At 43.5% G+C, this 14,642-nt stretch overlaps 1 protein-coding gene across 1 annotated transcript; it reads right to left on the bottom strand.

Annotated features, from left to right (window-relative positions):
- Positions 1-11,544: 11,544 nt before the first annotated feature.
- LOC122050539 lies at positions 11,545-14,418 on the bottom strand. The gene has a single exon (XM_042611433.1). The coding sequence runs from the start codon at positions 14,416-14,418 to the stop codon at positions 11,545-11,547; it is 2,874 nt and encodes a 957-aa protein (XP_042467367.1).
- Between the last annotated feature and the right edge of the window lie 224 nt (positions 14,419-14,642).

The following is a 14,642-nucleotide window of genomic DNA, read 5'->3' as shown; positions in this document are numbered from 1 at the left end:
GACAAGGCAAGCCAAAGGACATCTCTGAGCTATAGAGAGTAAGGTATACCTCTGATGATTATCTTATTTTCTATGCTCACTATCTTGTTAGATTATGATTAGATACTCTGCAATTTAGTTCAATTATGTATCTATTTCTATATATGTCTAGTAGGTATTCATTGACTTGGTGTATCATGATGACACATAATCAATCAACCCTATTCGCAATTGTAGTTGAGGTTGACCATGGAAGCGACTAGTGACCCGTTGAGGACTCGACCTTGATGAAGAGAATGTTATTTCTTTAGTAGCGCTGACTGATATCGAGTCTAAAAGCAATGGTCGAATCTATTGACAACCTAGTGGAGATCAAGGAACACAGTCTCAGGTCATCCCTTGTTATTACCGATTTTGTAAAGAACAAGGAATATATACTCATACTCATAGTTAGTAGAGGATCGATGTATCCTAGTCATGGAGACTTTGACCATGAATTGCTTGTACTTGGTTAGCTAACCTAAAAAGTACCTCTAGTATGTGATCTGCACCGATACGGAAAAAGTGTAGAGTCAGCTACTTAACACTTATGAGATACATCCAGGTACGTTACTGGACCTGATGCGAAGAAGGATATAGACTGCATATCATTGTTGGCTTGATCAGGAAAGGACTGATTTACTCTGTTTCCTAGAGTTTCTGACCTTAGGTAGGTTGTGCCTAGTTAGATGACTTGGAGGGCACATTTGGATACATAATTTGTACAGATATAGACAAAGTTGAATTAACTACATACCATCTACGGAATCATGTCGTACTTAATAGAAAATGTAGAAGATGATATTTGGGGAACAATGCATAACTTGGTTTTATTTCGAGATGCCTTGTAAAGGCAGTACTTTCCTGCTCCATAGTGTAATGGATTGCAAGGCGATGCTTAGTCAACTCGCCTAACACTTTTCTATAGGAGATTTTGACTCATGGATCGGTCATCCATGGTGGATAACCTCGATGGTACATTGGAATTTACGACCCGTAATGATATGGAGGATGTAGTGTTAGTTATTTAACACCTATGAGATCCGACCATAGTTGAGTGGAAATTAACGATGATAATCTTCGAGTGGCAGAGTGTCGATTGACAGTTATTTCAATCGGCCATCTAATGTTAGTGCTCCTTTATAGTGTGATGGATTACGAGATAATAGTTAGTTGATCCAATTAACATTGTCTCCATCGACTAGTCCAAGAGCTTAAGAACATGATCATTTACCCAAGGTCTTGAAGTCTATAGTATATCATATTAGTTGGCACATGTTGGAGGATATTTTTGGATAAGATTAGTAGGGTTTCTATACTTATATCGTATGGATTAGCCACATCTGTACCACCAAGAGAGGGATGATTATCAATCAGGAAGTCTAGGAATGTCCCTTGGACTTTAGTAGTCATACACTTGTGGGCAGATAACTTTATTTTGCTCTATCATTATTTAGGAAGCAATCAAGTTTGATTGATAATGAGGATGATTTAAGACATGGGTGGATATTGTGAGATTAAATTTGGTAATATGTCGATTTCTAATGGTCTATTAGTGGATATGAACTTAATGGTTTATCATTGGATATTTGTCATTGATTATAGCACAAGGAGTGGCACGGGGTGATGTTTATAGATTTGATGATTTGCAGCTGGTGATCATATTATAAACTCATTGCCAGTGATATTACGGTTGAGTGTGCCTAGGTGTGAATTTAATGAACTTTAAACTAAATATCTCCAGTACACGCTTATGTTATTTACTCTAGTTGATTGGATGATTGACTCTATGTATTATGTTGGATTAAGGGAAGAAGAAGGATGCATGGTTGAAATAGTCTAGCGGGTCTAGATGACTTAATACAAAGATCATCAGGAATAAACATCACAAGTGATAATGGAGGATTTATTCTTCCCAGTGTTGCTCGTTGGGGAGCTTCGGTCTTCCTTGTTGAGAAGAAGGATGAATCGTTGACAATGTCTAGCAAGTTGAGACAACTTAAGATAGAGACCGACTAGAGGATTTGTTGATCAACTCAAGGATATATCTGTATATTATAAGATCACATCAAGATTTGGCCAACATCGACGTAGAGTAAAAGCTACAGACGTATAGAAGATGATGTTCCGCATTTGGTGCGAACATTACGAGTTTTAGTGAGGCTGTTTGGGCTTACCAATGCTCTAACTATTTTTATAGATTTGATGAATATGGTGTCCTTGGAGTATTTGGATCAATTTGTTATCGTTCATAGAGGATATCTTGATATTCAAGATCAAAGGAGAAGTATATCCAAAATATTACAAAAGGAGTGTTGATATGCGAAGTTCAGTAGATACACATTTTAGTTATCTTTCGTGGGACTTCTCGGATATGGGGTTCTAGTCAAGACATTTTCGTGTATCCTCAAAATGGTAGAAATCTATTACCAGCTGGGAAGTGAGATCACTTACGGGTGCGTAGGGTTGTTTAGTCACCTTTTTGTTGCATACAACAAGGAAACCCGAGTTGGTAAACAACATCTCATGTTCTAAAATGATGAACAATATTCAAGAATGTTAATAGATTTTTATACGATAAAGAGGAGACTCTCAATTTCGAGAAAGATTGTGTATTCCCAAGACACATCCGATTATAGAAAACTTATATCGAGATACACATCAATCATGATTTATGGGTCATTGGGGGATACTCTTGTGTATCAAAACCTAATATGCCCCTGCTAATGGAATGGTAGGAAGAAAGATATTGTGGACTTTGGAGTTTGATGTCTGGTGTGTCAATAAGTGAAGGCAGAACATTAGAATGATACAGCGAAAGCATGGTGGACCCATAACCCACAAGGAACATCAAAGATTAGCATACATACTTTGGAAGAGTTTGTACCTAAGTGAAAAAGGAAACTATAGTACGATGGATTTTGGAGGGTGCACGATTCAAATTGAGTGATCGTTGACCGATTAACTAAGTTTGATCATTTTCTACTGACACGCTAGATTGATTCTTTGAATCCCTTGGTGGAGTTTCCAATGAGTCATGTGTACAAAACTTCATTTTGCAGAGTTTTAGATGGACAAATGGACGGAACACACCATTCACTAACTGGAGGATCTACTATAGACATACGCAAAGGATTTCGGAGGTAACTAGTAGATCATATAGTGTATAAGTGATCTCGATCATAGCATTATAGACTCTTCAAGATACTAGAATGAACTAGTATAAGTGTGAATTGTCTATTTGTTACCCTTAGATGAGGATATCTTAGCATTATAGTTAAGTAGAAAATTTGGGAGACCAAATTTTTTGTTAGTGGGGGAGAATGTAAGATACCCAAAAATATAATTTTATATTTTCAATAATGACTTAAAATGAATAAAATTTTTAAGTAAATGAATTTATTTAGAAAATTAATAACACAAAAATGGATAACTAATCAGAAAATAAGATTATATCAATTTATAGAATTTTATAGAAATTTGGTTGGATTTTAAATTTAACTTTTTATGTTTTACGGGATAAAGGGGTAAAATAAAAGCCTGTTTTGAAATACCCTATTTAAGTTAGGAGTTAATAGAAACAAAACATAGGTTTTTGGTAATCAAACCCTAAGTTCAATTACCGCCCCTCCTCCCCGCGCATGCGACAGCGGCAGACGGGCTCGACAACGTCGCGTTTGCACCGACCGCCAGCGTCACCCCTCCGCTCATGCGACCAACCGACGCAGGTGCCACGCCCATCTCTACCGACCGCTAGATTGCCATGAGCTACCATAGAGGAAGAAGAATGCGGTCTTTTCCCCTCTATCATCGTCGCGCTGGAATCCATTGTTGTCGCTGTCTTACTCGATGTCGGAGAATAGTCACAGAGGTCTTTCGGGGCTCCCTCCGCGAGCAACCTACGACCTCCACTGGTTGTTGTCGCATACGATTGTGTGCCAGCCGCTGTGATTTTTCCACAGTAGGTCCGTCATCAGCCTACCTCCTCCACCAATCGACATCGTCGCCTATTCCACCAGCCACCGAGAGTAACCCTGTCGCCTTGTGAACAGCAATAGATGCCCATTACTGCACTAGTCTCCTCGTCGATGTTCCGCGACGTGATCCGACACTGCGGCGTCGTGCGATGATGATGTTGATGGACTCATCTTGTTGGACCCCGTGGTTGTTTTGATGTGATCAACTAAGTTAGTTAGGTCCAGTTGTTTTTTATCCTTGTTTCTAAGTGTGTAGGAGATTAGGAGCGCAGGAAGTCAAGCGGAAGACGCAGCTAGCGAGAAGGACGACACGGGAAGGGAGCTGACGGGCTCGGTGCGTCCAAAGGACGAGAAAGCTGTGGAAGAGTACACCAGTGAGCGAGAAGAACGTGCGTGACGTTCGTGGGACGTAAAGCCGGATGGAAGACTGCTCGAGGAAAAGGCCAGAAATTGGGTTCGGGTGAGCCCTATTTCGGTTGGCCGCAATCACCCAATTAATCGGAGCTTCGGAAGGAGAAAGGAAGCCAAATTAAGCTGAAGAAGCTAGCCAGAGGCGCCTCAGACCAATGCTGAAGGTGCCTCAGCTGCCTCCACTGTCTGAGGCACCTCAGACCCAGTCCGAGGTGCCTCCAAGGCCATTTGAAGCGCCTCAGACCCAGTAAAACTTGTCATTTGCAATCGGATAAAGTTTTATCCGATTATCCGATTGACTTAGTTAGAGGTGTCTTGGACCTTTTTTGAGATGCCTTAGACCTTCGAGATAGGATTTTCAGGAGCTATTTAAAGGCCCCTTGAGCTAGGAAATATTCATTCATTCAAGCAATCAACTTTGTAATCAATTCCTAGCAACTAGTGAGCGTTCTAAGTGTAAAAAGGCTTCTCCGCCTACAGTAAAAGAGACTCTTCTAGTGGAGATGTTCAACCACCTTGGATTAACAACCATCTTGGTTGTAACCAAGTTAAATTTCCTGTCTCTATTTCTTTTCTGTTATTTCATTATTTTTATAGTTGCTATTATTTTAAGTTGAAAGCCTCGAGGAGGGTATAATCTTATTTTGTAAGCAATTCACCCCCTCTTGCCGGCCCCGCTGCACCAACAAGTAGTATCAGAGCCCGACAGCCTCAAAATGACTAACCGCCGACTAAAGCACAAAGATCAGGACGATGCCCGACACGAACATTCATCCCTCGAAGTTTGACGGAGACTTTGCTACTTGAAAGCGAAAAATGGAGGTATTTTTTAAAACTGAATTTGATATACTTTTAACAATGAAATATGGATATGCAGCGCCAAAAGAAAAAGAAGAATTCAACTGGACAAAGAAGGAGCAAGCCGATTTCGTGGCTAACGAAAAGGCGGAATTTCACCTACTCAGCGTGCTGCCGCCCCAGGAGGTAAGTCGGATTGGAAGCTACGACTCCGCGAAAGAACTCTGGGACAAATTCCTGGAGCTCCACGAAGGCACCTCAGAAGCAAAGCTAGCAAGGCGCGACATCCTCCGGACCCAGTTAACGAACCTCCGGATGAACAACGGCGAGAAGGTAGCATAACTCCAAGCAAGGATTAAGGAGCTAATAACTCAACTAAGCAACCTTGGAGAAGAAGTGACAAACCGAGACTCGATCCGGTACGCGCTCAATGCCTTCCCCAGAACTCCAGAATAGGCGTCCTTAGTAGATGCATACTATATCTCTAAGGACTTTGAGGTAAGTAGTCTAGAAAGTTTATTTTCTACCTTTAAACTTCACAAGTCTCGACTTGCAGAGCCTAAACAAGTAGAAAAGTCGAACCTCAACATTGCCCTACAAGCCGAAAAGGATGATCCCGACTCCGAAGCGTCGATCGACGAAACCGAAGCGACGCTACTGTTAAGACATTTCAATAAATTTCTTAAAAATAATTAATTTAAATCGCAGTCGAGGAAGCATCAGTGCAACAAAAGGACAGTCCGGTGCTACAACTACAACCAGGAAGCACACATCAAGGATGACTGCCCCAAGTTGAAGAAAAGACACAAGGAGAAGCCTCAAAGACCGACGTTCTCTACACGCAAGAGTCTGAAGGCCACTTGGGACGATTCTTCATCCTCCGAATCAGAAGTCGAAGCCTTCTCAGGATTAGCACTGATGGCCAACCATCTCTTCGAAGATGACTCAAGCTCAGAGATGAGCATAGATGAAGGGGGAGGAACCTCAGAAGAAGAAGAAAGCTGCGACGAAGGGGGAGCATCATCGAGTAACGTAAGTAAGGTACGTGATCTCACTTCTACTCAGTCATTTCAATTTATCAAATTGCTTACGAAAGATCTAGCAAAATTAGAAAAAGAAAATGCTAAATTAAAATTGAACTTAGCAAAAACATGCCCACTAGAAATGTATGATAACTTAAATTTAGAAAATGAAAAATTAAAAATTGAAATTGAGAAATTGAAAAATAATGCATGCTTAAATAAATTTCCAAAATCGAAACTAAGGATTTATGAAAAATTAAATTGGTACATTAGAAAATATCAAGGACAACTTAGGAAAATTCCTAGAAACTATATACCCCCTAAGTTTTTAAATAACCCTGTAGGAAGGAACCTCTATTGGGTTCCAAAATCTGTTCTAGACTAATTTTTTTAAAAATTAAGGCTTTCAGAAGAAAAATTAAACAGATAATTTCTTTTGAGGGTTTGTCTAAGGAAGTGGTTGTTGCTCCAATAACCAAGAAGACCTAGTGTCTCACCACGACCTGGAAGTCAAAATATTGAAAGGAAATGTTTAATTAACTTCTTATTAAAGCATTAAATGTCACGCCCCGAGAGTAAGGTTGTCCGACGAAAATCGGACAGCACCTCCCCTGTAGCAGTGACAAATGGAACCGGTATACATCACCAACAGATAATACATATGCAAATTAAATCACAACCACGCAGATAATATACAGCCCTCACGGCTGTAAAAACAAACACAGCGGAAAACAAGAATATCAAGTATAAAGTAACGAAAACTCACCGCGGGCCGGCCCGGCTTGACTCCTCGACAAAACAACCAAATACAAAATAACAAGTCCACAGCCAAATTATTACAATGCTAAATTCAAAGGTTTAACTCACAATAAAAGGAAAACCAAAACCATAAAACCGTCCTCGGAAGTGACGTGGGACCGGCAGTCGGGAACCTCCTCCAAGTGTACTAGTATCGCTATCAGCTACCTGGTGAAATTACCAATGTGAGTGGTGAGTATAAAAACTCAGCGGGTAATAGAATAGACAGTGCATGAGTATAGTAAAGAACAGGAATACAAAAGGATACAGTCTCGAAAAGATAAATAGCATATACTACTAAGTAAACAAAGTATATTTCCATACCTGATACCATATCCTAGGCTAACAGTGTAAGGTCTGAGGAAAACATAAACTGCTAGAGAACTACCCATAATCACCCAGATCACATGTAAGGTATACTGTAAAAGCAAACAGTGTCCAAGCATACATAGCAAATAAATGTGGTATCAGAACAGCATAAGTAGACATATAACAGCAGAAGCAGGTATAATAGGAACGACGTATGCACGGATGGTCACCCCGCCCACCTCTCTGCACCACGACCCCTGTATGGTCGAGAGACCGGATCGATGACAACTGTACAACACTCCAGCCGCCACTACTCTCGAGTGACCGAGCGGACAGTTTGCATAGTAGCTAAATAGCTACATAGCAATAGGGTCCCTGCGGATCACAACTCCAGCCGCCACTACCCATGAGTGACCGAGTGCAGCGCGACAGGACACGCAGCACGCTCCAGCCGCCACTACCCATGAGTGGCCGAGCGTGCGGCTTTGGCTAATGACCGTCTCAACCACAAGGGAGCCAAGGTCATCGGCGATGCATGCATGACATGATGCGAATAATGCAACAGTCATCATATATACAAAAATCAGGTATGCTACATGAGTCTGCATGCTCAATACTAAGCATAAATAAACAGTAGTCAAACAGGTAAACATGACATATAGTATCTGCTAGTTATCAAGAATAACAACGGGAGACTGTATAGATACTGAAATGAGCATCTCGAAGATTAAGTGGATAAAGTATCAAGCACAAGAAATAAAATGAGTAGAGTCAAGATAAACTCTACTTTATCTGGGCTACTCATGCACCAAGAACAACAACTAAAGAAATAAGTAAAAGTACCCGCCTCTAAGTGTAGGCTGAATCCAACGCCAATCTCGTCGCGACGCTCGTCCCGATCAAAGTCCTGTGTCAACGTATCAATTTTAATATTCACATATGGAACTAATTAACTACATTACTGTACAAGACAAACGCCTTTATTCCTAGTTCCATTCATTAACCAAATGAAGCCACATGGATCTACCCAAAACCAATCGCAAACCCTAGTTTTAGTCTATCATCATTAGGATTGCAAATCATGGTTTAGCCCCTAATATTACTGAACAACCACAAGATAAGCTTTAATAGATGTCTACCTCACCTTAGAGCAACTAAATCACTTCTGCTAGCCGCTGTCCGAAAATGAAATCGCCACAGCACAGTGGAGCTGTTTACTGCCACAAATCGACCAACCAAGTTCTTTACAGCGCTATACACATCACAAACACCCCAATCAATACATACTCAGTATCAAATCCAATCTGAAACCCACATTTAAACCTGCAACCCTAACACCTACAGTTGAATAAGCCTTACCTATAAATTCCAGGAGGAAGAATAGCTGCTGGAAGTAGATTCGAGCCCTTCACAGCAAGTCACTAGTGACTCACGGCCGGAAATCCCACTGCTGAGGAAGTCCACCGATGTCCGTTTGCTGCTGGAGAGTCCTGGCCAAACTCCTCACCACGTGACACTGCCGGGACAACACCCCAATCAACGCCACATCCCAATCTAACCTCAAATCACAAAACTATAGTCTCAAAACCCTATTCGAGCCATTCCATAACTCCACTTACCTCAATGGCAGAGACCCTCACAGCCGGCGACAAGCACCCGACGGAATCAGCTCGATGCAAGGCTACACTCCGGAGAAGCTCCACTGTCGCGGCCCCGCGTTAAGGAGTTGAGAAGCTCGGAGACTCGATCTGCGACTAGGCACCGGCGATCGACCGGGGAGGTGCGTCGGTGCTGATTCCCGTCGGTGGATAAGGTGAGCTCAAGGGGAAATCGAGGGTTATCAGCAGAGTGGACACGAAGAGAATGAGAAGGGAATGAGGTAGCCTTTAGGGCTCAGGCACTGTAGCTTCCTATTTATATAGGTAGGGTTTAATTTCTCTACCTAATTAACTCCCTAACAAGCCCCTCAAAGGGTGATTTCCATTATCCCTTTAAACACTGTCATAAATCCTCCAAATAAATCCAGAAAATGTCCAAAAATTCTTTTAAATCATTATAGGTTATTTTATTTTGCCGTATCTCACATTCTCCCCCTCTTATAAGAATTTGGTCCCCAAATTTATGACGTAAATGAAATAAACGACAAACGACATGCGAAGTCAATCATCATATGAAATAACTTACATACCTTCATCAAACAACTGTGGGTACCGCGCTCGGATCTCATCCTCCAGCTCCCAGGTTGCCTCGTCATCTGAATGATGCCCCCAACCAACCTTGACCAATCGGATTGTCTTGTTTCGCAGCTGACGTTCCTTGCGATCTAATATCCGCACTGGAACCTCCTCATACGTTACATCTGGCTGAAGGGTGATCGAGACATCTGTCAAAATATGTGTAGGGTGTGGCACATATTTCCTCAACATAAACACGTGAAATACATCATGCACCCCAGCAAGTGAAGGTGGCAGCGCCAGTCGATACGCTACCTCCCCGATCTGCTCAAGTATCTGAAAAGGTCCGATGTAACGAGGAGCTAACTTCCCTTTTAACTCAAACCTCCTCACTCCCTTGGTAGGAGACACTCGCAGGAACGCGTGATCATCCACAGAGAACTCCAAAGGTCTCCGTCTCCGATCCGCGTAGCTTTTCTGTCGGTCTTGGGCTTCTGTCATTCTGCGTCTGATGATGCCAACCAACTCTGCATCTCGCTGAATACGCTGAGGTCCCAAGACTGACGATTCTCCAACCTCGTCCCATAAAGTAGGAGATCTACATGCTCTGCCATATAATGCCTCGAATGGTGCCATCTGAATCGCTGAGTGGTAACTGTTATTGTATGCAAACTCCACCAAGTGCAAATGATCCTCCCAGCTACCGCCGAAATCCATGACACAAGATCTCAATAGATCCTCCAATGTCTGGATAGTACGCTCCGGCTGCCCATCCGTCTGAGGGTGGAATGCAGTACTAAAATGGAGTTCCGTACCCATGGCCTGCTGGAGACTCCGCCAAAATCGAGAGGTAAATCGTGGATCTCTATCTGATATAATACTCAGCGGTATACCATGCAATCTGGTGATCTCTCTGCAGTATAACTCTGCCAATCTATCCAACGAATCCGTCCGACGAATCGGTAAGAAATGTGCAGATTTGGTTAACCGATCAACGATTACCCAAATCGCATCATGACCCTTCCGGGTCCGAGGTAGTCCTACCACAAAGTCCATCGTGATATGCTCCCATTTCCATTCTGGTATTTCTATCTTCTGCAGTAACCCAGCGGGTCTCTGATGCTCTGCCTTAATCTGCTGACAAACTAAACACTGTGCCACAAATGTCGCAATATCCTTCTTCATACCATTCCACCAGTATGATCGTTTCAGATCCCTGTACATGCGAGTACTCCCCGGGTGAATCGCAAATCTAGATCGATGTGCTTCCTGTAATAAGTCCTCCTGAACAGGATGTGACTCAGGGACACATAATCTGCCGCGAAAATACAGAATTCCACTATCATCACAGGTAAACTCTGTCTGCTGTTCTGAGGTAACTCTGCTACGTAAAAACTGCAGATGCTGATCTATAGCCTGAGCCTCTTTGATACGCTCCACTATAGGTGACTGAGCAACCATGGTGACTAGCAAGCCTCGCTCTGTCTGTGCTTGCTCCATCAACCCCAACTCAAAGAAACTCTGCATCAACTCTGTAACCATCACTCGGTGGCATGCCAAAACTCCACGGGATTTCCTGCTCAAAGCATCAGCCACCACGTTGGCTTTCCCCGGGTGATAGTTAATTGTGCAGTCATAGTCTTTCAAGAATTTCATCCATCTTCTCTGTCGCAAATTCAGTTCCTTCTAGGTGAACAGATATTTGAGACTTTTATGATCTGTATAAATCTCAAAAGTGATTCCATATAAATGATGTCGCCAAATCTTCAGTGCGAAGATGATAGCTGCCAACTCCAAATCATGAACTGGATAGTTCCTCTCATGATCTTTCAGCTGACGTGAGGCATATGACACCACACAATCGCGCTGCATAAGTACGGCACCCAGTCCCTGATATGATGCATCCGTGAAAAGTACAAATCCATCCATGCCAGAAGGAAGTACTAACACTGGTGCCGTAACTAGTCTCCGTTTGAGTTCCTGGAAGCTCTACTCACAAGATTCTATCCAGCTAAACTTCTCTCCCTTCCGGGTGAATCATGTCAATGGTAAGGCTATGCTGGAAAAGCCCTCAACAAATCTCCGATAATACCCAGCTAATCCCAAAAAGCTACGAATCTCCTGTACGGTCTTCGGCTGCTCCCAACCGGTGATGACCTCAATCTTCTGTGGATCAACAGATATACCTCTGCTGGAGACAACATGTCCAAGAAAACCCACCGAAGGTAGCCAAAAGGCGCATTTACTAAACTTCGCATAGAGGTGTTCTCGCCGAAGCGTCTCCAAAACTATGCGAAGATGTCGCATGTGCTCCTCCTCAGATCGGGAATATATCAGAATATCGTCGATGAACACAATGACGAACTGATCTAAGTACTCAAGGAACACTCTGTTCATCAGATCCATAAACACTGCTGGGGCATTGGTAAGCCCAAATGGCATTACCAAGAACTCGTAATGACCATAACGAGTGCGAAATGCTGTCATCGGAATATCCGCATCTCCAACCCTGAGATGATGATAGCCTGAGCGCAAATCAATCTTTGAATATACACAGGTATCCTTCAGCTGATCAAATAAATCTTCTATACGTGGCAGTGGATATTTGTTCTTGATAGTAACCGCATTCAACTGTCGGTAATCAATACATAGTCTCAGTGATCCGTCTTTCTTCTTAACGAAGAGTACTGGTGCTCCCCACGGAGAAACACTAGGACGGATAAATCCTCTGTCCAACAGCTCCTGTAACTGAACCTTCAGCTCCTCTAACTCCTTTGGTGTCATGCGATAAGGGGTCTTGGATACCGGTGCGGTTCCCGGAACCAACTCAATCGTAAAATCGACTTTCCTTTTAGGAGGCAAACCGGGGAGTTCGTCAGGGAACACATCTGGAAATTCTCGGACGATAGCAACATCCGAGAGCTGTGGTAATACATCTGAACCAGCTTTAACCATGGACAGCAAATATCCCTGACAACCCTGTGCCAACAATCTCCTCGCTTGCATTGCTGATATGACTGCTATCCCATCACTTCTGGTTTCAAAGAATACCCAAGACAGTAGACCGGGAGGTCGGAAAGTGACTACTCTAGCTCCGCAATCGACTGTGGCATGGTTCATGGCCAACCAATCCATGCCTAATATAATATCAAACTCCACCATCTCTAATACCTGCAGATCCACCGTAATAGTCTGACCATTGAAGTCTAAAGGACAACCTTTGACTTCCAGACTAATACTTAGTACCTCGCCAGATGGTAGAGATACTGTCAGCCCGTGTGCCCGACGACTAGGAAATCTCCCGATTTTACCCAGAAATACTCGAGATATGAATGAATGAGAACTACCAGTATCTATCAATAAATCTGCAGTAACTGTATAAACTGAAATAATACCTCGAAAAACCGATCCCTCAGCCCGCTGTGCCTCCTCCCGTGTAACAGCATAAACACGACCCACCTCTGAGCTCGGCTGTGGTATCTCCGAAGTGGTCTGCGCTGGCATCGTAGGTGCGAGAACCGGCTGCTGATACTGAGACTGAGGCTGCTGCCGATATACTGAGTAAGGCTGATGCGGATGAAAATCCTGCTGTGCTGGAAATGCCTGATGAGAAGACACTGTGGCAGAATACTGTGTAGTTGCTGGTTCCTGACCCTGCACATGATATATCTGTCCCTGAGAAGACGGTGGTCGCTGCTGACGTGGAGCACCCTGACTCTTCTGTGATCCTTTCTGTGGTCGTGTCTGTGAGGGTTGTCCCCCCTGAGATGTACCCTTAGTAGCCTCCAACTGTGCCTTCAACGTACAATCCCGACTCTCATGCCCTGGTTGTTTGCAATAATAACAAATGGGGTGATCCAAGGGGCAATGAAATTTGGTATGACTCTTGGAGCCACACTGGTAACATCTGGATCCAGATCTATCTTTCTTCCAATCATGTTGAGGAGGACGAGATGTTCCATCAGACGTCCGCCCTGACTTCTGCGGCCGAGAAGAACCTCCCGTGGTAGCCTGTGAACTCTGACCTTTGTTCCCTCTCTTTTGTGACGACTGCTTATCATGGCCTTTCTCCTGATTTACCTGCTGCTGAGTCATCTCGATAAACAGTGCACGATCCAAAACTTCTCGGTAGGAGCTACCTGGAAATCCTGACATCCTGAGCCGAATATATGCTGCTAAACCCTGGGTGAACTGCTGCATCCGGTCATAATCCTGCGCCACCAAATGAGGGCAAAACTCAGCCAATCTGCAGAATTCAGCGTTGTACTCCATCACCGATCGATCACCCTGCTTAAGATTCAGGAATTCCTGGCGTCGAGCTAAACAGAATGTGGCTGGAAAATACTGCCGCTCAAAAGCATCCCGGAACATCGCCCATGTGATGCGCTGTTCCCCAAAGATTGTCTTTTGCATCTCCCACCATGTGACTGCCTGATCCCGGAGGTGATACGCAGCCAATTCCACTTTCTCTTCATCTGAACAACTCATGTATCCGAAAGTGCTTTCCAAATTCTTCAACCAGCTACGTGCAGCCCAGGGATCTGCTCCGCCCTGGTATAGAGTAACCCTGTCCTTGACGGACTTTGCCAACAATGGTATACGCGCTCTATCCCTCATCCAGTCGGTAGTAGCAGGAGTAGGAAATGCTGATGGTATCCCGGAGGGAATCCCCTGAGGCTGAAATTCCTGGTTTCTACCAGAAGGTATGACTGAAGGGATCTCCTGAGGCTGATATCCCTGATCTCTAGGAGTCTGATGGGTCTGTCCCCGACTAACCGTCTCTACATCAGTTGGATCCCTAGAAGAATCTGCCTCCTGAGTTACTGGTTCTGGTTCCTCAGCCTCAATGGGTTGTTTCCGTGGTCGTCCCGGACCACGACGAGAACCGGCTACCACTCGACCACGTCTCATACCTGGTGTAAACCACTAATAAGTACTACAAACATTATAAGTTCATACTTATAAAACTTACAGCCTATAACTTGGAGGTGTTCCGCCGCTGCCTGGTCCCAAATCCCAAAAAGTCACTTCGAGGAAAAATCACGAAAAATCCAAAACGTACGAATCTAGCATCGTAAACCTGTGGCTCTGATACCAATAAATTGTCACGCCCCGAGAGTAAGGTTGTCCGACGA

This window comes from Zingiber officinale, chromosome 3A, assembly GCF_018446385.1.
Source record: "Zingiber officinale cultivar Zhangliang chromosome 3A, Zo_v1.1, whole genome shotgun sequence".
NCBI lineage: Eukaryota > Viridiplantae > Streptophyta > Magnoliopsida > Zingiberales > Zingiberaceae > Zingiber > Zingiber officinale.
The sequence above is the reverse complement of the archived record's forward strand: the minus strand, read 5'-3'. Positions and strand labels throughout refer to the sequence as shown.

Excerpts from the sequence above, each read along its gene's own strand:
- LOC122050539 (XM_042611433.1), bottom strand. The coding sequence starts at position 14,418 with ATGAGACGTGGTCGAGTGGTAGCCGGTTCTCGTCGTGGTCCGGGACGA.